This window comes from Numida meleagris, chromosome 3 (assembly GCF_002078875.1).
Source record: "Numida meleagris isolate 19003 breed g44 Domestic line chromosome 3, NumMel1.0, whole genome shotgun sequence".
NCBI lineage: Eukaryota > Metazoa > Chordata > Aves > Galliformes > Numididae > Numida > Numida meleagris.
Window position 1 is genome coordinate 51,631,126 of NC_034411.1, and position 22,553 is coordinate 51,653,678.

The 22,553-nt window shown below is 42.4% G+C and overlaps 2 protein-coding genes across 8 annotated transcripts in view; one reads left to right on the forward strand and one right to left on the reverse strand.

The window, feature by feature from the left end:
* SYTL3 (synaptotagmin like 3) overlaps positions 1–7,092 on the forward strand; it is a 32,155-nt gene extending 25,063 nt beyond the window's left edge. For 4 of the 6 annotated variants that reach the window (XM_021392906.1, XM_021392904.1, XM_021392907.1 and 1 more), the window contains 6 exons: positions 1,256–1,358; positions 3,189–3,359; positions 3,565–3,679; positions 4,729–4,837; positions 5,322–5,524; positions 6,767–7,092. In XM_021392906.1, coding sequence (XP_021248581.1) covers positions 1,256–1,358; positions 3,189–3,359; positions 3,565–3,679; positions 4,729–4,837; positions 5,322–5,524; positions 6,767–6,897 — 832 coding nt within the window. In that variant the 3' untranslated portion in view covers positions 6,898–7,092. The remainder of the gene's footprint in view (positions 1–1,255; positions 1,359–3,188; positions 3,360–3,564; positions 3,680–4,728; positions 4,838–5,321; positions 5,525–6,766) is intronic. The other 2 variants (XR_002437447.1, XM_021392909.1) reach the window with 2 other exon arrangements.
* The window catches only part of EZR (ezrin), a 36,472-nt gene continuing 21,855 nt past the window's right edge, over positions 7,937–22,553 (reverse strand). Inside the window, exons 3-13 of one of the 2 annotated variants that reach the window (XM_021392910.1) lie at positions 20,659–20,754; positions 19,197–19,471; positions 18,432–18,515; positions 17,672–17,818; positions 15,084–15,180; positions 12,606–12,769; positions 11,568–11,698; positions 10,763–10,923; positions 10,390–10,482; positions 9,717–9,965; positions 7,937–9,367 (exon numbers count right to left, since the gene is read on the reverse strand). In XM_021392910.1, coding sequence (XP_021248585.1) covers positions 9,203–9,367; positions 9,717–9,965; positions 10,390–10,482; positions 10,763–10,923; positions 11,568–11,698; positions 12,606–12,769; positions 15,084–15,180; positions 17,672–17,818; positions 18,432–18,515; positions 19,197–19,471; positions 20,659–20,754 — 1,662 coding nt within the window. In that variant the 3' untranslated portion in view covers positions 7,937–9,202. The remainder of the gene's footprint in view (positions 9,368–9,716; positions 9,966–10,389; positions 10,483–10,762; positions 10,924–11,567; positions 11,699–12,605; positions 12,770–15,083; positions 15,181–17,671; positions 17,819–18,431; positions 18,516–19,196; positions 19,472–20,658; positions 20,755–22,553) is intronic. The other variant, XM_021392911.1, reaches the window with a different exon arrangement.

The following is a 22,553-nucleotide window of genomic DNA, read 5'->3' on the forward strand; positions in this document are numbered from 1 at the left end:
CTGAAAAGTGATGTGGGAAGAGCTGTGTAGTGAACATGATGTTCTCTACTGGTATATATTTATGTATTTATATATTTATCTTGGTTTCCAAGCCAACACAAAAAGTACGGTCAGTGCACTCGACAGGAAAAAAAAATTAGTAGTGTTTAAAACGAGTTGAATTGTTTAGCTGGCTGACTAGTTTGAAGCTTGACTGTCTGCTTCTTAATTAAATTGATCTGGGGTGATGGAGTAAGAAGCTGAGAGTTTTAAGAAGCTGAATATTTTAAAAAGTGGTGTTAACTACAGGTAGGTTTGGAAAGAATAGGGAAAATGTGCAAGTTCTGCACTGATTATATGGGACAATTATCTTAACTCTTAATTAAGGGGCCATTTAGAAGTTGATTTAACTCATATTATCTGAGATACGTACCAAAACCACGGTTTTAAAAATTTCCCTGCCAAGCTGTGAGCCATCACTGTCTCTTATCCTAATACTCGTCGGTTTTGAAGCCGTAGCATAAATACGGCCCATTGGACTCCTGAATATGGGAAATAATGCTTAAGTCATAATTTCTACAAGACCTACACATGGGTAAACGGTGTTGGTGCTCCATATTGGTTCAACTCAGCTTCCAGACAACTTTTTTTTAACTGGTTTCCCTTGAATCAGCGTTAAGGTAATTTCAAACGCTTTTGTCACTCTTCTACTATCACTCTAGTGGTTATTATAACGTTTGATATTTGTAAAAGTTATGAATGGTTATGTGTTATAGGTGTGATTGCACCTTTTATTTGCTACATAACTTACTGTTGTAAAGATGAGATACTTTCTTCACATCGAGTAGCAATGAACCTGTAGCTGATTGAGTTCATCTCTTTTTTTTTTTTTTTCCTTCGAGCACATATTACACTGTGTGCCTTCCTATGAAGCTGTCACTGCAGCTGAGAAGGTGACTTCCTTGGTGGCTGTTTTATTGGAGACCAAGAGTAGGAAACCAGAAGGTTCCTATTCATAGCTGAATTCTTTCCTAGTTAAAACAGGATTGAAACGTATCATCTGAACGATATACAGGGATCTTTATAATCTGTCTGCTTAGTTTAATGAGAATGGATATACATATCAAAACTTGCCATTTTATTCCTTGAGAAATTACAAGGTCAATAAAAGTGTTTGAGTTATTTTTTTCCTTTTTATATAGTTTATTTTTCTTCTTAGTTATATTTCTCCCCCCTCCCCTCTGGTCACTTTCTGTATGCCCTCTCTATTTACAAGGTATGTCAAGGTTTATTTACTTCCTGATAAATCTTCTCGGAGTAAGAGGAAGACAGCTGTCAAAAAGAACACGGTGGATCCAGAATTTGATGAGATTTTGAAGGTACTGTTTGCAGTTGAACATGCTTTTCCGTGGTAATGTCTCCTTCTATAACATACAGTCCTGTGGGTTCAGAAACATCCTGGTGGGGCAATTCTAGAAGTCGGTGACAGCAGCCATTAAAAAATGATGGGCTTCTGTCTGCAAGCGCTTTAGGAGCTACATTTAGTAAATTGTGAATTCAGATAAACCTGCTTTTGTGTGTGAAAACACTCAACAAATGCGTGTTGCTATGAGTTACCTTGTGGCAAAAGCAAATTGTCTTCTATGGACACTTTCATTTGGTGTGTTCAGGAACTGAGTGTGTTGCAGAGCAGTTGGTTTATTTTATGCTGGTATCCCTTTCAATTGATACCCTTTTATGCAGCGTCCTTGGGAGTGTCTCTCTGCATTTAGCTGGATGCTAACTGAATTCCACTTTGCTAAGATGTCTGCTCCCTTTTCCCTGTGCAGCTGATGCCAGACTGTCTCTTTGGACTGTCTCATTTCAAACATTAGTTATCCCACCAGAAAACAGAAGGTATGATTTGAATTCATTAGTGCCTTACACTGTTACTTTAGCATCCTTGTAACAACTCTGTGTAGAACATAGAAGCCATTACTGTAATTTCACAGACACTTAATGAGATGTGAAGCTGAAGCCAAGAACTGTCAGCAGAGAGAGCTGAGATCCGTTTGGTTGTTTCCCGCTCCAGTTTTGTGCTCAGATCGCTATGAACTCATCTCTTTGTGTGCATCAGTGAGCTGCAGCAGCAAATAAGATGATGAGTTCTTCAATAACATGTTGTAAGAGATAGGAAACAAAATCAATGGAGGGACAAACTTATAATATTTCTCATTGCACTGCAGGAAAGTTTCAGTATGTCTGAATATCAGGGCTTAAGTTGGGAGAAAAAAGCACCTATCATTGAAATATTTGGTTCTTATTTCATAGTCCCTTTTCAATGCAGAGTGATGCAGATAGCGAGAGCCATGCCAGAGCTGGCTGTGTGAACGCACAGGTTAGTTTAATTAGAAATAATTTAAATTTATTTCAACTCGCCAAAATGGTCACTTGAACATAGTGCCGGTGCAGATAAACTCACCAAGATGCTGAGATCCAACTCAGTGCAAATCCAGGCACCTGCACTTAGGTGGCTGTGTTTGTGAAGAGCCCAGGTGCTCTCAGGAGCCACTGGAGTGACTCAGGGCTGTTTGTCCCGTAGCCTACACCCAGCTTATGATTCAGAACCTGAATGTTTGTAGCAATGCCTGCAGCCGTGCCATCGCCTCTGGCTTCCAGTCCATGCGGCTGCAGGTCACCTGTAGGTGATATCACACTTACCAATCCATTGTGGGTATCTTAGATACCTAACAGCACCTCAAAGGGCTGTAACTATGCTTAGGGAGTAGATCAAGGCTTTAATGGCAGGTCTCCTGAACTACTTCCTTGCTCGTACTGACTGCACTGAGTACATCTCCACTGACCAGAATGGAAGTTTTAGATCTTTGTTAGGCATCTTAATCTTTAACTGACCTCCAACTGTAGCAGTTAAATTGCACTGCGAGTGTAAAACAGAAAAATGATTTAAAAAAAAAAACTTAGTGTAAAATAGAATTATTTAAAGATATGGATTAATAATTAAAGGTATTTTTGGAATGTAGTTTTACATTTGCATGGGTATTACTTTAGCATTTAAGGAGTGAGGTAACAGGTAAATTGCAAAGCACATTCAGACAGCGTAGTTCTGTCTGCACCCAGGTGCCTTCAGCCATGCTGTCACTGAGCTGCCTGTGAGCATCCTGTGAACGTTCATCCTGTGCACTGTTGGTAAATGCTGTTTATCTTTCCAGTACAAGATTGAGTGCTCCCAGCTGGGAAGTCGGCAGCTTCAGATCTCTGTGTGGCATGCAGGAGCGCTCAAGTACAGGGTGTTTTTGGGGGAAGTGGTGATTCCACTGGCAGCATGGTGTTTTGAAGATAGCTCAATGGAGTCGTTCAACTGGTACCAGCTCAAATCCAAGGTGACTGTTAATTTCTGTGCTTAGTTGTGTCTTAAGAACCGGATGTAATGATAGAAAGCTATGAAAGTGTTCATCCTTCTGATGTCACTGAGGGAAGAATGCTGTCAATCCAGCTCTTGAGTAAGACGTGCTACAAATGTAAATGAGCCATGAGAATGATGTAGAATAGAATGTAATGCTGATTTCTGTATGTCTCGTTCTTCAGCACGAAAAGCCTGAAGATTATCTTATTCAATACAGCGGAGAACTCCTGGTGTCTGCAAGACTGTCAGTATCAGCCCAGTATAAAAATGTCCAGTTTGAAAGCTGGATGACAGAAGGTACAAAACATCCCAGTACGCCTGAATCCCTTGGCTAGGAAAGAACTGAGACCAACGAAGGACAGACAGTTCTCATATGGAGATTATATGCAGTTTGTAGTATATTATCTTTTAATTTTTTCCAAATCCAAACATTTGCCAGCTTCAAGTCTTTGTTATTTTTAACGCTAGAAAAAAATAAAAAGAATCATTGTAATGGTCGTAGAATGATGAATTGAGATGTCTGGCAGGCTTGTGCCTGTTGTGGTGTTGCTGGTAGACCTTACTCTGAAGGTGATGCAGTAGGTTTTCTGCCCAAGGTAGATGTTGATGAAATTCTGTGTATACATGCTGGCACCTTGGTAGCACGTAACAGGGTAGAGACTACCGATTTAGGAAAAGGGTGGAAGGGAAATGGCTCCAAAGCTACTGAACCAGCTTCCTTGGCTTCCTCCCGTGGTCTCACTTTAGGGACATTGTTTCACTTCAAAGATATTAGGTACAAAATGTGCAATCAAGATTCAGTTCTTGGTGATGAATGACTTGCACAGTACATTAAACATTGAAGTAGAGTATCAGAGCAAGCTCTGCTGCTGTAGAAATACAAACGCTTTGAGGAGAGTGGATAGGGCAACCTTATTTCCTTACCTCCCTGGTTCATAGTGAGATATGTAAGGGTCCAGAGCTGTAGTAAAGCTGTGTTCAGGACCATAGAACAGGTAGAGACCAATAGGATGACCTTAATTAGCTGTTGGATTAATTTTACTGCCTTTTTTCCCTGAATAACCCCAAAGTCACCAGCTGGCTTTCTCCTGCTTTTCTTCCCTCTGCATGCCTATGTACTTGCCCTGTAAATAGAGCTGTAACAGAGCAGCTGTAATAGAGCAGCAAGCACCGCTTGCTTTTTTGTGTGATCAGTGCACTGTACGAGCAGGTTCAAATCTTCCGAATGATCTTATGCAGCAGTGAGTCCTTATCGAAATTGTAATTTTCCTTCTTAATTACAGCAGCATCTTATGTTATCAGCTGGACTAACTGGTTATTTAATGTGATAATCTTTCCTGATTTAGGAAAAAAAGACCAAGGATTTTCCAACTGCCAGCTTCAGGTTATGATATTTGGGGCCAGGAACTTGCCTGTGCTGAGATCTGCTGGAATGCTGAACTCGTTCGTTAAAGGGTACGTGTGAGACTTAACACTTGAAATGAAAAATGTCACAAACATCTTGTGCAGAGGTAAGAATTAACTTGCTTTCAGCGGGAGACTGTTGTGTGGAAATGGCACTGTCCCCACTTGGCTCCAGCTCACATTTGAGTGTCTGCAGAACAGCAGGACTCAGCAGGGCAGTGAGGGGTCCTGAATGCAACATCAGAATTCACTGTTGTCATTAACATTTAGAGTTCACTAAGGATTCCCTCAGCAGTCATTGACAGCAGACTCGGAGACCCACACTGAAGGGAGAGCAAATCCCAAAAACAAACTGAATAGCATCGTGCTCTACCTTGTGCTTAAGCTATTTAAGGCAAATCAAAGGGGCCTTGGTTAGATTAGTGCAAATATTCTGTTTTCTGATTGAGAAATACACTGCTTGGATCAGTAAACTTGCTCAACAGTCATTGCATTTTATTTTATTTTATTTTTTGGGGGGGGGTGGGGGAAAAAGCTGTCTTATCCTTTCAGACCAAGCAGAGTTAAAGCAAAAGTCACCTGTGGTGAAGAAAGAAGACTGTCCTCAGTGGAGACACTTGTTTGTCTTTGATGTTACCCCAGCTCAGCTACAGCAGTCGTGTCTACACTTGACTGTCTGGGACCAGTCAACTTTTGGTTCACCTGATCAATTCCTAGGGGGAGCCAAGCTTGGTGCAAGTAAGTTCTTTATTGCTAAAAGCTGACGCTAACTTGGGTGGAAGAAAATGTTTATTTTACATTCTAAACCATGTTTGCACTGTGCTGTTATCACGTGCCTGATGTATAGCCCCCAGTCCCTGTTCAAAGTGACTTGCAATCTCAGGCTTTGATCCTGCCGGAAGCAATGCGTGTGTTTTAGTTCAGGTCTGTGCAGGTGCTTAGGGCCATTGGTCAGGCAATGCCATTTGTTAGCATGGGAACTTTCTGGGTCAGTGCCTAGCCCTGCAGAAGATGAGCACAGAACAGGGGATGCATCAACACACCTGCATCTCTGCATGTAGCTTTCAAGACTTGTTCTTGAGCAGTTTTCTATGAATTGGCTGTTTTAAAAACGCTGTAAACTACATCGAAACTGAGCTCAAGAAGGAACAATCTCACAGAGCTCAACCTTGCAGATATTTGTGCTTATTTTATATCCGCACGTTATTTCAATAGAAGATACAGAAAGTGAAGCTTGCCCAGAAGCCTTAAAGGGACTCTTTCATGTCTGAACTCTGGTCTAGCATAAAGAGAGAACTTTTATGAAGGCTGAAGAATGTCTGGGAAATCCTTTGCTCGGTGACCAGGCCCTATTTAACTAATATTTGAACAGAGAAGCATTCACACTTGATTGCCCCATGGAGCCTCTCAGTCCTGCCTTCCCTGACAGCAAATGCTTTGGTTTCAGTATTTGAGATAAAAGGCTTAAGACGGAGATTCATGTCGCCTTGTTATACTGTCAACATGCATTTCAGAAAAATATTAGTAATATGGTGTGCAGGTTTCTTCATCAGCTTCTTTTGGATGTTCTACAGCATTTCCCTTTCTGTTAGAGGTTCTGAGTGACGACAGCTATCCATGCCCTAAGCCTAGTAATGCATTACAGTCACTGAAGATGAACTGGCACCAAGCTACTTCTAATATGTACACTTGCTACTCTGCTTTCGGTTATACAAGAAAAAAATTTTTCTTTGCTGTGAACTGAATTCTCCACTGAGTGATCCAGATTTAACAGGATATAAATGATGCTTCAGAAGTGTAACTACAGCTTATTAAGACAGAAAGAGCTCCAGAATAGCTGAAATTGCCATAGAACTGTGAGAAACGGCTTGTTTGTGCAGTCATTTGGGCCAGAAGTGGTGCAGCACTGAACCTAGTGAAGTCTTTGGGTAAGGTGAAGTGAAAAGCAACCCTCTGACCTCTCATTTTGCTTTCTTGCAGCACAGTCACTTGGTTTTACAGACCCCATTTCTCCATCAGTGCTTCAATGGCAAGAAGTATTCCACAGGCCAAACACGTGGATGGACTTCACACTTACACTGCATTCAAATATGGAGAACTTTAAATCATGAAGATAATGGCCTAACTGCTTTCCCTTCTCAGTGGGTGATATTTCGAGTGGCACATATACATTCTAGGCATGGAGAAAGGTACTGTTGTGGTGTACCCTACTCCAGTGCTTGGGGAATTGAGTTGTAAGTTTGAATGGCTGTGATACTGAAGGTCTTATTTCTCAAAAAAATAAAGCTTCGTTATCTTATACCCCACCTAAAGCTAAAGGTTAATACTGTTTCTCAGGAGTAACAAACTGAAAGGCATTATGCTGACAAGGCACTAGCAGACAGATGGTATGCAGCCTTCTGTTTCTGGATATAGAGCTACAGTTGTTCAAACACAGATAAGGAATATTGCATAGAGATAAATGATCATTTTCTTAAAAACAAAGTTATGACTTCACTCCAATTTTCATGCTTTGTGACCAGAGGGAAGTTAGAACTACTTCCTCTCTTACTGCTTGCTGTAACTTAGCAGTGCTAAGGTACATGCTTCACAAGTATCTGTAGTGCCCATACTACTGATCCAAAACCAATTTGGCCTGCATGCTTCACAGCTTTCTAATGTGTGCTGTAGTAACCGGTTATAAATTCTCCTTCAGTAAGGGAGTGTGGCACGTCAGCTAATAGAATAAATGCAGTTACAGGAAGTTTCTTGTTTTATCAGCAGCTGCTGTGAACCGGTGTTAACAAGTCAGACTGATCCATATGGTATATGGCACAGCTCAGCTTATCACTTATTCATGTGCACTGGTGGAAATGCAAGCTTAAGGCCCAGCCACCCTGTCTGTTCCCTCTGCCTCCAGTGAAGCAGTGTTACAGTCAGAAACCTCATCTCTACAGCTGCAACTAGTGCTGCTGTTACATACCTCTCCCCTGGGGCTGAGGTGAAGATGGTCACCATTTGTCATTACAGCAAGTATTATCCCTTCTTTCCAGCTCAGCTGCATTTAAGGACATAACAATGAAGGGAAGCATACGCTAGCCTTGGAAGCTGCCAAGTCAGTGCCCTTTGTGGAAAAAAATATACCCTACACATGAAACGCTCAACTCAAAATCCTTTGTTACTTTGCAGATCTTTTATTTAGATGTTTGCTGCTGCAAATAAAAAAACAACACCACACAAGAAGATTCAACTTGAGTATAAAGCAGCACAGATGTTGTAAATGGAAGAGAAGAGCTGACACCATGCTGGATCTCACTGTCTAACAGATTTTCAAGGAAAGGGGAGGAAGTTAGTGGGGAAGGAATGGTCACAGAAATGCTCTCTAATAGAGAGATATAGCTGTGATATAAACAAGCAGTCCCTTCATGTTTGGAGTCTGAAACTTTAAATCAAACATTTAAAAAATTAGAAAATTTGTTAGAAAAATAGGTGCAGTAAAATTGTATATATTGGATCATGTGTACATATCAATTTTCATTAAGTAAAAAAAAAGATCTTTACAAATAATGCTTTATAGTAAATAATCAGTTGTACTGCAGACTACAGTGTTCAGGCGTCTTTACAGATGCAAGTCATTAAATCTGAAAAGTAACAAAATATACAGAGCAAAACTATTTCCCTTTTAAACTAGTACTTACTGCATATTTTATATATATAAATACTACACTATAACTGATCAGTTATGAAACTGGAATGCAAACACAGTAGTGTATTATTCCAACAGCATATTTGCCTAGATGTTATGTGAGGAGGGTGCCTGTTCTATGCCACACTTCGGAGCTGTTGCTGCAGAATCTCTCCAATTGAGCACAGCAATCAGGAAAAGCCTTATTCCAATGCAATACAGTTCTGAGGTGTTGTCAGTTCTCTTTTGTTTGCGTGTCAGGTGGGCATCAAGACAAAGAAGAAAACAGAATGCATGCACGTGCATCAGCGCGCACACGGGTGTTTGCAATTCCTGACTTGTGTCCTCCCTCTCACCTGTTGGACTTCACACTGTAACACAAAGACATATGGCACAAAATTCACCCCTAGTTGCTAGTTTTTAGACCAAGGTGAATCCAGCACCTGCACAGGACGTGCATCTACACCTAGACGTGGATTTGTGTTGGTTGAAGAGAGAGGTGACATACATAAGGCCTTTTGGCACTAAGCAAAGGCATGAGCAAGTTACCTGGATCAGAGGTATGATCGATTTTTAACTACACCAAATTTAACACGTGGTATGGAAGAAAAGGGAGATGCAAACATCTCTGGGTTTAGAGAACGTTTGTTAAATACCATACAGTGACCCCTCCTCAGGGTAAAAACAAAACCAAAACCACAGCATTAAGATCTGCCTTTCCCACAGTCTTGCCTTCTCGTTGTAAGCACTCATTACATTGCCTCAAACTCATCAATTCTCTGCTTGGTGTTGCCTTGTCGGATCTGCCGCAGCGTCTTGTACTTGTCACGGCCCTGTCGCACGTTCTCTGAGTGGATGATATCATTTTGGGTCCTCTTATCTTCATCTCTAGCCTGCGCCAGCTCATCTGTCAGTGCCTGCAACGGAGAGAACAGTAAATACAAATTATACACAAGCAGCTTTCAGCTCACGACAGCAGTGGCTTTGGTGAGATTTCTGCCAGTTCTTAGATGACCGGACAGATCGGCAATCTGGATTCAGCGTATGATTCCCATAAACAGTACGGACAATGCAACTTTCTGATGACTCAAAGCCTGACCGACATGAGCAACCCTTTTGTACGCTGCCTTTAATTCCAACTGTCCTAGAGGATCTGTAAGCAAAGAAGTTATCATGCTTTGTGTGTTTAACCAAGTGGTTAAATTATCCGTTTTCCATGAACCAAATCTGTTGTTACTTCTCCTCCTCCTCCAAACACTTTCTTACCTTCAGTTGCCTCTGTACACGCTCATTCTTCTCTGCTTCAGTAATGCGCTTCTCCTCATTGCGGTCGTTCCTGATCCCCTCACTCGAGAACTCTGCGCTGTAGGCAGAGTACTCGGACCCTTCATCATGCAGGTTATCGTGCACGTGGTAGTTCACTGGCTCATAGATGGGTGGGGGTGGAGGTGGAGCAGTCATTACCAAGTGTAGCTCCTCCTTTGTCTTTACCAGATCCTCCTGGGCTTCCCTAGCCTTTGGGGAAAAAAAACCCAAGTGAAAACTTTATAAGGTTTGCACAGGCCTCCCTCTTGAGCCTGTCAAGGTCCCTCTGGATGGCAGCCCTTCCTCCCAGCGTGTCAGCCACCCCCACTCCTTGGTGACATCAGCAAACTTGCTGAGGGGGCACTCAATCCCACTGTCCATGTCACCAAAGCTATTAAACAGCCCCAATGCTGCAAGAAACGCCACTTGTCCTTGGTCTCCACTTGGATACCGAGCTGTTGACTGCAACTCGGAGCGTGGTCATCTGGGCAATTCCTTAGCCACCGAGTGGTCCATCTGTTAAATCCATGTCTCTCCAATGCAAAGACAACACTAAGCACCACAGTACACACTGCTCAAGCATAGAGCTTGAGAGCATCTTTGCTCTGAATACTCAGAGCAAGAGAATACTCACTCTGATCTGCCATTCTTCAACCTCATTCTCCTTACGCTTCCTTGCCTCTTCAAGAAGTGCAATCTTGGCTGTATACTCCGCGAGCTCTGCGGCCTGTTAAACAGTAAAACTGGAATTAAGGACTCAAAAAGACCCACAACGAATAAGCTCTTTTGACTGAGAAAAGACCAAAGTGTTACACTCCCCTCTAGTACAGACTGAATAGGAAATTAAGAATGAAGTATAGATTGCTTCTGACTAAAACCAGTGCCACAATGATGCTATCACATTGTCTAGTACTTCACTGCACTATTTTTCATTTCCCTTTCGACTCCAAGGGCTTTGCCTTATTTAAGTGGCATAGTGTATCTTAATTAAAGTGTCTGGGTCTTACCAGCTGTTCCTGGCTCTTTATCTGGTCAATATTTTGTCTCTCCAGCTCTTCCTTGGCTTGCAGAGCAGCCAGACGATCAGCTTCCAAACGTTCTGCTTCCTCCTGAGCTCGTCTCCTTTCTTCCTCCAGCTGAAGAGCTCTTTGGATCTGATCTGAGAGCTCTGGGAAAAGACAGATCAATGCTGTTAGTCCACAGGCCCGGCCAAAGCAGAGACACGCTCTCAGGTAACTGAGAAGTCACGACATGCACATGACTCCAGCCTGCAATATTTCTTCACTGCACTTACAAGTAGTTATTGCACAAAATACATCAAGTAACTGAATTAAAAAGCTGTCAGTTGTACATTATAATTAGATCATCTATGAGGTAGTTACACTGACATGATTCTGCTACCCTTAGTTGACAGTTTACTGTAAGGACCAGATGATGTTGTCTCCAAGCTGCCCATCTGTGCATTGAAACAGAAGCTTCCATTTCACTGGAAGGACTTGTTACCAAAGCACTTCTGTTAGGAGTTAAGTAAAAAGCACATGTGAGCTGAGCTCTGGTTCTCACTGCTGCAAGAGGCTCAAACTAAAACCCCCTCAGCAACAGGGGAAAACAGAGTTAGCGTGACCTTCAACTCCCAGTGAAATCAGCAGATGTTGTGACTTATGCCTTGGATGATGTCAGCATGCATGCATGCGTATTTATCCATATAAGTAGATATCAGTATGCCTTGTCCAGAGATCCCAGTGTCACTAGAGTTACGCTAAGTGTGGAGCACAATACACACGATCTGGTTAAACAATGCAAGCACTTTACCTTTCTCTGCTCTCTTAGTCTTCACTTCATACTCTTGTAGCCTCACCAGCAGTTCTTCCTTTTCCCTCAACATTTGCTCCTTCTCCCTCTCAATTGTCTCCCTCTTCTTCTTTTCATTTTCTAGTTGTTGCCTGTTTAGGAACAGATTTCATGCTTGAAGCTCACTTTCAGACAAAAGCCACAGCAAGGCAAGAAAATTGGCTGGACATCTTTCCAGACAGTTACATGGAACATGGCCCTGTGGCTGCCACAAACAGGAGCCGGGAGACAGAAATGCACAGAGAAATGCATCCTTAACCGTGCCTGAGTTTTTGCTCGGTTTTGGATACTCGTGTTTCATAAAAATACTTCTATTTTCTGTTGCTTGCCCCAGAAATTTAGAGTACCAAATAAACACTTGATGCAGAGACCATGGCTCTGTGCTACATGGCACAGGAGATGTATTTTGTTACTTCTGTCATAAGGGAAATCAAGGAAGTGTAGAAACGAGCACTGAGGAATGCAGATGAACAAACCAGCAATACAGGCGAAATTGGGACTATTTCTTGAATCATAAGCAACCTGCAGCCGTTGTAGGGAGCCCAACAGAATTGTTAATCCTTTTCCCTTGCCTCTAAAAGGTCTTCTAGTCCTCTTGTCTGCTCACAGCGTACGCATGTTCCCTGTGAAGGTTGCTCCCTTACTCCCAACCGCTCTGTGGTCCAACACACAGATCAGTCAGGAGAACCTCTGTCTAGGTGTACGACACCACACAGGAGCCCACGATGACTTCATGTGCACGGTTCCTTGAAGAACCAGCTCTTAAGACTGCAAACAGGAGAGCAGACTACACAGGTCTGAGCCAGAAGAATTCTCACAGTTCCACTGCAGGATACCTTGAGTCCTACCACTGTAAGCCAGAGCTCTACGATTATACACACACACCCCTTACTCAAAGATAGATGGTTCACAGCCTCATTTAAAGCCACCTGAGGAAACCTGGCAGATCCGCATCATTTACCTCTGCCTCCCCATCCCACCGCCTGTACACAGGCTCACCTTTCCAGCTGCTTCTGGTGCTTCTCCTCCCGGGCCTGGGCCTTCATCTGCTGCACCTCAATGGTGTCCGGCTTCCTGCGCCGCATATACAGTTCGTGGTTGCCCATGCAGAGCTGCAGGATCCTCTTGTTAATTCTCAGACGAGGGGCATAAAACACAAAGTCCTGGGAAAAATCAGCACACAGTTTTTCAGGCACACTTCTCCCAGTTGACTGCAGACATCATCCTGCCACTAATCCCACTGCAACACAGACATCCGCTGGCTAATGGAATGTCACTGCAGGACCGCCACCGTTATCTGAAGCCCAACAATTATTAGTTATATAATCCACTTCAAGTCCATTGACAAGTTACTTTTCTAGAAAAAGCATCTTCTAGAGAGAATTAACAGGCTCAAAGGTCTCCACTCAGAGGATGCTTTGCCATGTTTGGTACAGTTGCAGAAGACTCTGGGCTGGCTGGTAACTACCCAGGCAATTTGAAGCAATTAGGTTTTAAGTTTTCACGGTTTTGTGAGTGAAAGATAAAGCACGAAACTAAAAACGCGTTGCAGACTATTCAAGTAACATTGTAGAATGTCCTGGATTTGCTGATGATTGTTCTTCAGTGCATTTTGCATGTACAATCAGCGAGGTGTGCTGTACCCTACAGGCCCCAAGTCCTGCCGGAGGCATTCTGAGCTATACGAGCCTAATTCTGCTAATTGCAGCTGCAAGCTATTCATCTGACCTCCTATTTCTAGCGAATTGTTTGTGTACATTGTGATGAACAGGTCTTATCTTGAAGCAAGGTTCACCTCCAGTCTAAGTAAATTCTAAGGGCACAGATGGTAGTTGTGTTCATCATTTAATGCCATAATCTGGGGACAAAACATTCACATAAGAACAAATAGAATTCCCCTCCCTTCCTCATCCTCCCCTGGACTAGCACAGCTGGGAGCTCTGCTGCTTGGTATTTCAAAAATGTGCTGAAGATGTTGGAGTACGTGGGCAGACAGACCTCAAAATTAGAAAGCTTGTTCTAGATACGGTGACAAGGAATGCCATCCATTAAATTAGCGTCCATTTAAACAATGACGTGGAGAACAAAGGGGAGCTTCCCACCCACATCTAGGGTGGACTGAGTGTTTTTGCTTTATTTACAAATGCTTGCCATTTTCAAAAGAGATACAAACATATGAAAAGATCCGGACAACTTCCTGACTGTTCAGAATTAGTGTCCAGATCAATTCTTTCATACATAATTTTAAACATAACACCACCCACAGGGAGAAAAGACAACCAAGACAATAAGGAAGCATGATTGGTGTTAACACTGTAAACACCTTGCTGTATCAGCCTCTTGCAGATACTGCCTCCCATTTCAAACTCAGTCAGATTTACTGTTAGGGAGTGGACGGAAAAGCTGCGATCCATGAACAGGACACGAATGTTTTGTACTATGTACAAGTCCAAAATCAGAAAGAGGCTTTTCTACTGAGAAATATATTCCTGAGAGGCACTTTTCTATCTCGGGGGGGTTTTGCTGGTTTTCACAGGTAACATCACAAAAGCAGCCCCTCTCCCCCAAAACCCAGGTTGTTAGCTAGAGGAAAAGACGTCCTAACACTGTGTGTATCAATCAAGTTACTGGGGGGACTTTTTCCTGCTGAAGAGATTCATAAGACATCAGCCTTAACCAAAGCCACACTACAAATTATTTCTCAGGGCTGTACTGATCCACCAAGGTCAATAACTGGGGTGGGGGAAGAGAAAGAGAAGAGGTCTTTCTCAACTACTCCAGCAGTTTCACAAGACTTAACAGAATGACATCCACCTATACCAGTTATTCAAGTTTTCGACAGCTCAAAATAAGTTGCAAGTTTTTCACCAAAATAACTGAAGTGTGTAAACATTAAAAAATAACAGTCAAGGGCAGCTACGTTTAAATTCTTGGCAGAAATCATATCCTTGCCTTTTACCCTAGTATTCAAGTAGGTCAGTGGGCATCACGGCCCTTAGGTGGCTTTCAGTATTTCTGTAGGGTGGAAGTGAGCACCAAGAACAGCCATCTGTACACACACTGCTTTGCAGCAGCGCCTGGTCATTTTTAAGAAAATCATGCAACCACAAAAGTTGCGTACCAGCTCCCTTGCACTGAAAGAAAGGGAGAGAAGAGCAGCCTCAAAGTAGAATCCAGCTATAGAACAGACTCACAAAGAAGCAAAGAATCTCAGATTTAAGTATACACCCATTAGTTTACTGGAGGAAAAAACTAGGGCCGCAGCTGTAATACCCTTGCCTTTTTCCATGTTTGATACCACCAAAAACCCTTCACCTAAACTGCACAGAGTAGCAGACTGCTCTAAATACATCCTCAATACTAATGCTAATTTTGCATCTGAAATATCTGCAGCTTTCTTCTCTTTGAAGACAACTTCACTCTGAAATGAACTGGTATTAGTTACTCATATGCGGTATCCATTCTCAATATACTCACAGGTGCCTTCTTGTCAATGGGCTTTATTACAAACTTTTTGTCATTGAAGGAGATGTTTCTGATTTCGCTCCAGGGGAAACCAATCTTTGGAGTCAGTCTGGAAAGAGGAAAAGGATTTTAAGAGATACTGTAATAAACTCTATTCTTTCCCCCATGTTACTTCTAAAACACAGACTCAGTGTGATGCAACACTTGACACAGCCCTCCCAACAGCAAGGAGAACAGCAGAAACAAAATCCCATAGGAGAGCAGGGGAGATGCCTAATAACCTCCCTTACAGTCTCTTTTCATGCCAGTCAGTCCAGATTTCACCTTTTTCATTTTCTTTTCAATTTCTCCAGAGTCCGGCATACAAAAACCATCAAAGTTATTCATCGCATCAAATGTTTCTGAGCCATCTTAGTACTCCACTTTTACATACCCTCCCAGCTCCGCAACAGGTTCGAGGGCTTGTGCATCTGACTGCAATGAATTCCTTCAACTTCCCTTGCCACAGCTAAATACCACATTTGTGTGTTTAATATCCCATTATGCTTCTTTTATTGTTCTGTTACCGAGGATATGTTCTCTAGACATAGCAATTAATCACTAAGAATTGGGTCTTAACATAAATGTTAATACCAGCAAGCAAATCCCTCCAATGCGTCTCTCTTTGGCACACTGAAGTGCTGACAGTTACTTCCAGCCAATGAGTTGAAGGCACGAGTATTCAGCACTTAGAGAAGCGTATATCAGCACAGTGAATCACTCCAAGTCTCTAGGAATCTTTCCCGTGGAGCTCATCAGTTAAGGAAAAAAGTAGTAATTTTGGACAAATTTGCTTCATCCTCAAAAAAATCAAAAGCTCCTACGCAATTTCATTGGCCCAAGCCTAAAACAACCTGCTTAGTTTTAATCAGAAGTCAATAATAAAATATGTTCTCTTCAGAATTTATCATCCCCGAACCTTTAACTCAATGCAAGATTATGCAACAGGGTACCTGTGTAACGTTAAGTAAAAACTGTACAACAAATGATTTGATTAATCTAAGATTAAGTAATTACTCTAGCCTCCTTCATATTACCTTAAGAGTTTCAGCTTTAGATAGTATGTCGTGACATTAACTGAAGTATTTTACTTGTCTAAGTTCTGTTGTAGATTCTCATCCTTACTGCAGAGAAAAGGCTTGGCTTGAAAACGCCTCAAGGCAGGAGCCTGACATTCACTGAGAACAGACTCCCATCTGTAGCACAGGATCATTTGCCTCCTCAGGCTGAGCTCCAACAATGAAATCTTTGCTTTTTCCACCTTTGCCCCGGTCCCAAAATTCTGCACGTACAAGGCATAGGTGGGGTGTACATTATCATTTTTCTAGTCCTCGTATCAGCTCAAAAGACTTAATTACAGAGTTATCAGGAGTTATGGCAGAAACGAGCCATTTATTCCAGCATTAGATTTGTTTTGCAAACACTCCTGATGGCTCTCTACTGTCAAGGGCTACGTTCTGTCTGCTGCTGCAGCCCGAAAAACCTGTTTGTGCGACCATGGTTACACAGCAAGACTTGTCATTCAAGGCTCAGGTATTACATGAGCGAAACTACTTTTCTTTCAAGTGACACTCCTTGTTTTCCGGGTGACAGCACGTATTAGCATTGCAGAAAAGTCTGCATTTCTCTTTGCCATCTTAACAGACGCTCCAGAGGGTTCCAATTAGTATTTTAGCTACAGTCAAAGCTTTCTGGAGGAAAACAAACAGAACGGGTGAAATCTCCTCTGTATTTCATTGAGGGTCTGTTCCAGATTTATGATATGAAACCAAGACTGGGAACACTGACTAAAAAATCCCACACAGTCTAGCCAGCATCCCGCCATTTAAAAAAAGTTCGTTTTCAGTCCTCTTCAATCTGGGGAGTATTAGAAGTGACTGGGAGGCTTAGACGCAGATGTTCTCACCTTCTTTATATGTTTATTTATAGATGTAGTCTATTATTTTCCACCTACCAGCCAATAAATAATACCTCTGTCCTTACCAGAAGGGCCGATTAAAATTATGCATACCTCAGCAAGACCTCATTTCATTCTTTGGTTTATTGTATCTATATAGGTTAACTCCTCCTTGGATTCTGGTGTTATCTGGTGTTGGTTTCATGCCTACCCCAATGCCTGCCTTTTTCAAAAACTGGCAGTTGTACACGCATATATCATTAATTTTAGTACACGGATGGCCTAACGTCCCAGAGCTCTGCAGATGTATTAACCTGTCAAGGTTCCCATATTGTGTTTGCTGCTGGTATACCTGGCAATCTACCTAAAGGAGAAGCTCGGTAAACTCCTTATTTTAGGGTTCAGCTCTACAACCATTACTTGCTTTACCAGACGACATTTTACAGCTGACATCTGTTCCTATATTTAGTAGGTCAGACTGCAAAGATGAGGAAAGTCACGAAAGCATAAATGAACTGAAGTGCCTGTCTCCTAGCACAGCTTCGCCTTCTACTGGACAACAAGCACCTTCTAAACTTTGCCCTCACTCTGTTAATGAGAAATGCCCTTTTGCTCCCACACCTGATCTACTGGAGCGAGGGCTGAAGTGAAAACAAAGCCTTACTTATCATCTTTTTCATAGATGTTGAGCCCTAAGGCATCAACTCCCAGCCAGAGGTCAGTTCCTTTCTTATTCTTGATTTCAAAGTAGTTGATTCCATACATCTCAAGGTCCTGAGCAATCTTCAGGTATTCCAGCATGGCATTCTCTCTGGTTGAGGCAGGAAGGAGAACAGCTGTTAGTCATGGAAAAATAAGAAGCTATCTCAGAAAGTAAAGAGTCCTCAGAAAAAGACAATGACAGAAAAACCTCTTTTCCTAAACATATCAAAATGCAGCAGTTAAAACTGGGCATTCTACATTTGGGATTCACTTCAGAAGTTATTCCTTCTGTTACCTCTGTGCACACACACACACACCCTATGCCCTTTGCCAAGCCCTAGTATTTCTAGAGAAAATTAGCAACTCTCATCTCTTCCAGCGTTCATCCTCGCCTCAAAGTACAGTCAGTGTGAAAAATACAGTACCTACATTTTCCCAATCTGCCAATGAAAATGCTTCAATGAACTTAAAAGTTAGAGAGACACCTTTATTTTTATTCACTTGAAGTCGTCACTGTACTTGGGTGCAGGATTTTCAGAAAGCCACTGGTTCTCAGCACCAGCGTGAAAACCCATCTGAATTTCACCATTTGATTCCATGTTGGATTAGAAAACAGACACCAGGAGTTCCCCACGCAAGTGCTATTGGAGTCTATTTCAGAGCATGTTGTAGAATGGCAAGCTCAAGGCAACTAGGCCTAGGGAGCAACACAAAACACTTACTTGAGCATACCACTGTGTTCAGCATGCCAAACCTGGATCCGTTCCTCCCACTGGTCTCTGGAGAGTTTATGCTGATCCATCACCCTAAACACAAGGAGAGAGATATTTGCAAGATTAGATTTTGTGTTCTGCCGTACTCATTGATGCTGATATCTGCTATAGCCCCATGCATGAAGTCTCACTGAAACAAGAGGAAGATCCTGTTCAGCCCAAAGATGTGCTCTGTGAAGCAGAGCTGTTCAGAACGTACCAGAAGTTGGTGTTTTTCCTGGAATTAGATACTGTGCAGAGCATCATCATGAGGTGTAAACACAAGCCACTTGTCTCGTAACGTATATTTATCTTATGTGGGGACAGACTATCTAGCCTCATAACACGTTTTGCAGATACGGGATTTTTAGGACAGTACATTGGGATTAAGAACATGTAACCCGCATTTCTCCAGGGAGGGCACATTCACGACCAACACCTCCTCTTCTTAAGGAGGAGACATTCGCACACACTGCCAGCATTCCAGCGCTGCTTAAAGAACAGCTGAACTCTAAAGAGATTTCCTCTGCTGAACTCATCCATCTACCTCTCCCTAACCACCCCAAAGAGACAGTGTAAAAGCATACTCTAACCTAATGGACAGAAATAAAAGGAGGATAGAACCATACATCTACAGTTCAGTTAAAAAAATAACATGCTTTCAATGAAACTTTGTATAACTAGAGGACAAGGGGAAAAAAAAAAAAAAGAGGCTGAATCAATTGATTCCTTTACCTCTGGGGGATCAGACGCTCTGAATTGAGGTATCCAGGCTTGTGAACATCTTTGTTGTAATCTCCAAATTTGGCCTGCACAGCATAGGAGCCAAGAAGCACTGCTGTTTCAGGAGGACAGTAGATCTCATCACTGAGAATCCCTTCCTTCACCTGAAGGAAGAAGAGCTTCTGTGTGATGTCCTGTATCAGCTCTTCAGACACATCCTCTGGGAAGAACTTGGCACGGAACCTGAACTGGAGGGGATTCTCCTTTCTGATTTCTTGAGCAGAAACCTAAGGACAGAGATGACACCACAACTTAACAAGGCTGCAAACAATAAAAAAAAATGCTTCTGCACGTAGAAAGGGACTTCAGACATTTGCCTTAAAAGGTATTTGTTTTTTAGAAGTACATTTCTGTAATACTTTGGGCCCGTACCCTACAATGAGAACTCTCCAGCTCACAGCGGTCTTTCACCTCCAACTAAACACACAAAGCTCCCTGCAGAGTTTAGGCTAAACACACTCCAGCACTATATTAATTATTTGAGAAGTCAGTCAAAAAAAAAAAGTATGGACACACTCCCAACCATCTCTCTTCTTTCACTAATGAAGACAAATAGGTGTCACTTCAGAGTGAAGCAGCCACCCTCAGCCTACTGCATCTCCTGCTAGCCATGCTAGTTAGTAGCATGAGATAAAGAGGGTGAAATGGCCTCTGCAACCTGGGAAATAAATTCCAAGGCTACAACCCACAGGCCTCCTGCAGTTTGCATCAAGCAAGTGACTGATAGTCAGTTATTCTCATTCCTTAATTCCAGCTGCTCACTCATATGAGAACATAGAGGAGATGCATTGTTATTTCAAACTCAGTCAGTAAAATTCTGCTCGTACAGCAAATCTCAGCCTCTGAAAAATGTAGGGTTTACCATGCTGCTTCAGATGGCAACCTTGTCTAGCATTCTATACATGTGACAGATCAGCCCCCTTACGCTAAGCAGGTATGTCACTGACTGCCCCCTCACGAAAGACAGTTCACTCCCTCCTAAGAATTGCAAGTTCACAAACAAAAGCAGATTAGACACATCTGAGCCTCTACGTTACAACTGCCCAGACTTGAAGCAACTTTTTTTTTTTTTTAAATCAACACAGCAACTGATCCTACACAAGCAGAGACTAACGCTGCTATTAGTCACGATGTTCCTTCTGAAGCAGAAAGCCAGCTGTTTCTACACAGCAAGGTACAGTATCAAGCTGCTGCTATACAGTGAGGATTTCCACCATTCATACAGAGAGAAAGACTGAGTCTCCACCACACTGCACTTCACACAAACAGCTCCCATGGAAGTCACAAAGTTCTCCCCCCAAACAATCCTTAAATTATGCATATTAAAGAATAATCAGCAAGTACAGGGTTTATGAAGCTGCAGCCAATAACACATCAGGAATCGTGTAAGCTTTAACTTTTAATCAGCAATTACCTTTTTATCCAGCTTCAGCCAAGTCTGGAATCCTTTGTTGTCTACATACTGAAGACCGAAGTACCACACTTCTCGCAAACCAATGGTTTTAACCACCTGTAACAGAAAGGTCAAAAAAAAGTGATGGTAGGTAGCAGTTCACCAGTACTTCTCCCTCATGTATCCTCACAAATCCCACAGCCATTGAAGCTGCAGGCAACCTACTCCTCTTCAATCTCTTAACTTCATCTTGTTAACAAAGACACACAGTTGCCTCAGTAGAAGACGCTGATGTTGGCTATATTCACACATTGCAAATACCAACCAGATAAAAGATCCCAAAACACCCATGTTGCCTGGATCATACACTACTACTGAAAACAGACCTCTTTTCAAGAAGTTCCTTTTCCTCATTAGAAAAGACAGCCTAAGAAGTCCCCAGTCTCCTCCTACTCTTACCTGCTTCTTACTATTGCCCAGTAGTTTGTTGCTAGCTCATCTGCCTGCAAAGCCATGCTCTACACAGAGGTGAGATCTGGGAAGATCCTCTGCAAATACATCCAAATGCATCCTTGATGTTAATTTGCAAAGTAGCCCCTGGTACAGCAATGGGAGCATTACCACAGGGAGCTGAACGGAGTGAAAAACAAGAGGTTTTTGGAACTACTTTGCATCTCAAAGTTTGCTCCAGGTGAGTCCCAAGAATGCTCACACAAGAACAGAAAGAACACCGCTTGCAAGTTCATCAAGACCTACTGAACCAATATGAAGTGGAAGGTGACAGTTTCCTGGATCACATCATTACCAGTGACAAGACATGGTGCTATCACTACAAGCCAGAGTCAAAAGAGCAGTCCATGGAGTGACGACATGTCAATTCCCCATTGAAGAGAAAGTTCAAGATACAGCCTTCCATGGGTAGAGTGATGTGTGCTATCTTTTGGGATAGGAAAGGGGTGATTTCCTGGAAACCAGAGAAACCATCAACTCTTGAGTGCTACATCATGACGCTAACTAAGTTGAAGGCTCAAACTTCCAGAGTCAGGCCAGAGAAGAGGACATCCTTTCTCTTGCAACATAGTAAGGCCAAGCTCCACACCAGTTTGAAGGCCATGGAGCATACTGCCGGTCTTGGCTGGACCGTCCTACCACACCCACTGGATTGGGTGCCTTATGGCTTCCACCTGGTTGGGCTGATGAAAGATGGACTGTGTGAGCAACATTTCCCAGCAACAATGCCTGCACAGCAGCTGTGAAACAGGGGGTCACCTCTACTGATACAGATTTTTTTGTTGTTCATCATTGGCACAAATGCACAGCTAATGGTGCTGAAAAATACTGCTTTGTAGCTGAGGACCTGCTCTATCAAAGTGTTATTGTGCCCACTGTAGCTGTCAGAGTGACCTACATGGTTATCTGGGCTATGATCTCAAATAAGGATATTTCACCCTCCCCATTTAAAGTATTGCTGGAGACACTGTGGCCGGAGAGAATGCTTACTGGAACAAACTTTCTGCTAAATGCACACTTTCTGAGCAGCACAAGTATTTTGTTCCAAAGCAAATAATTAGGGGATACCGTATTAATTTTTGTTGTATTTTCCTTTAAATTTGCTTACCAGTGACCCAGAGGCCAGCAGTTTGTACCCAAGTTTCCAGGGGTTGGTAAAGGATGTGGGGAAAAAAATGCATCATCCTGGCTAGCACTCTGCAAAGTACTCTTTATATGCCATCTTGACCAACAGACAACACAATGCCTAGTGATATAAGCAGGCCAAGAAAGCTGCATACACATCAGTATAATCCCCCTCACTCTCCACTCCCTGAAACCCCAGAACTGTTTTTTAGGGCGTTTTTTTAAAAATTTTATTTTAAAAAGAGATGGACTCTGAAAATACTTCAGCCTTTTCTTGACTA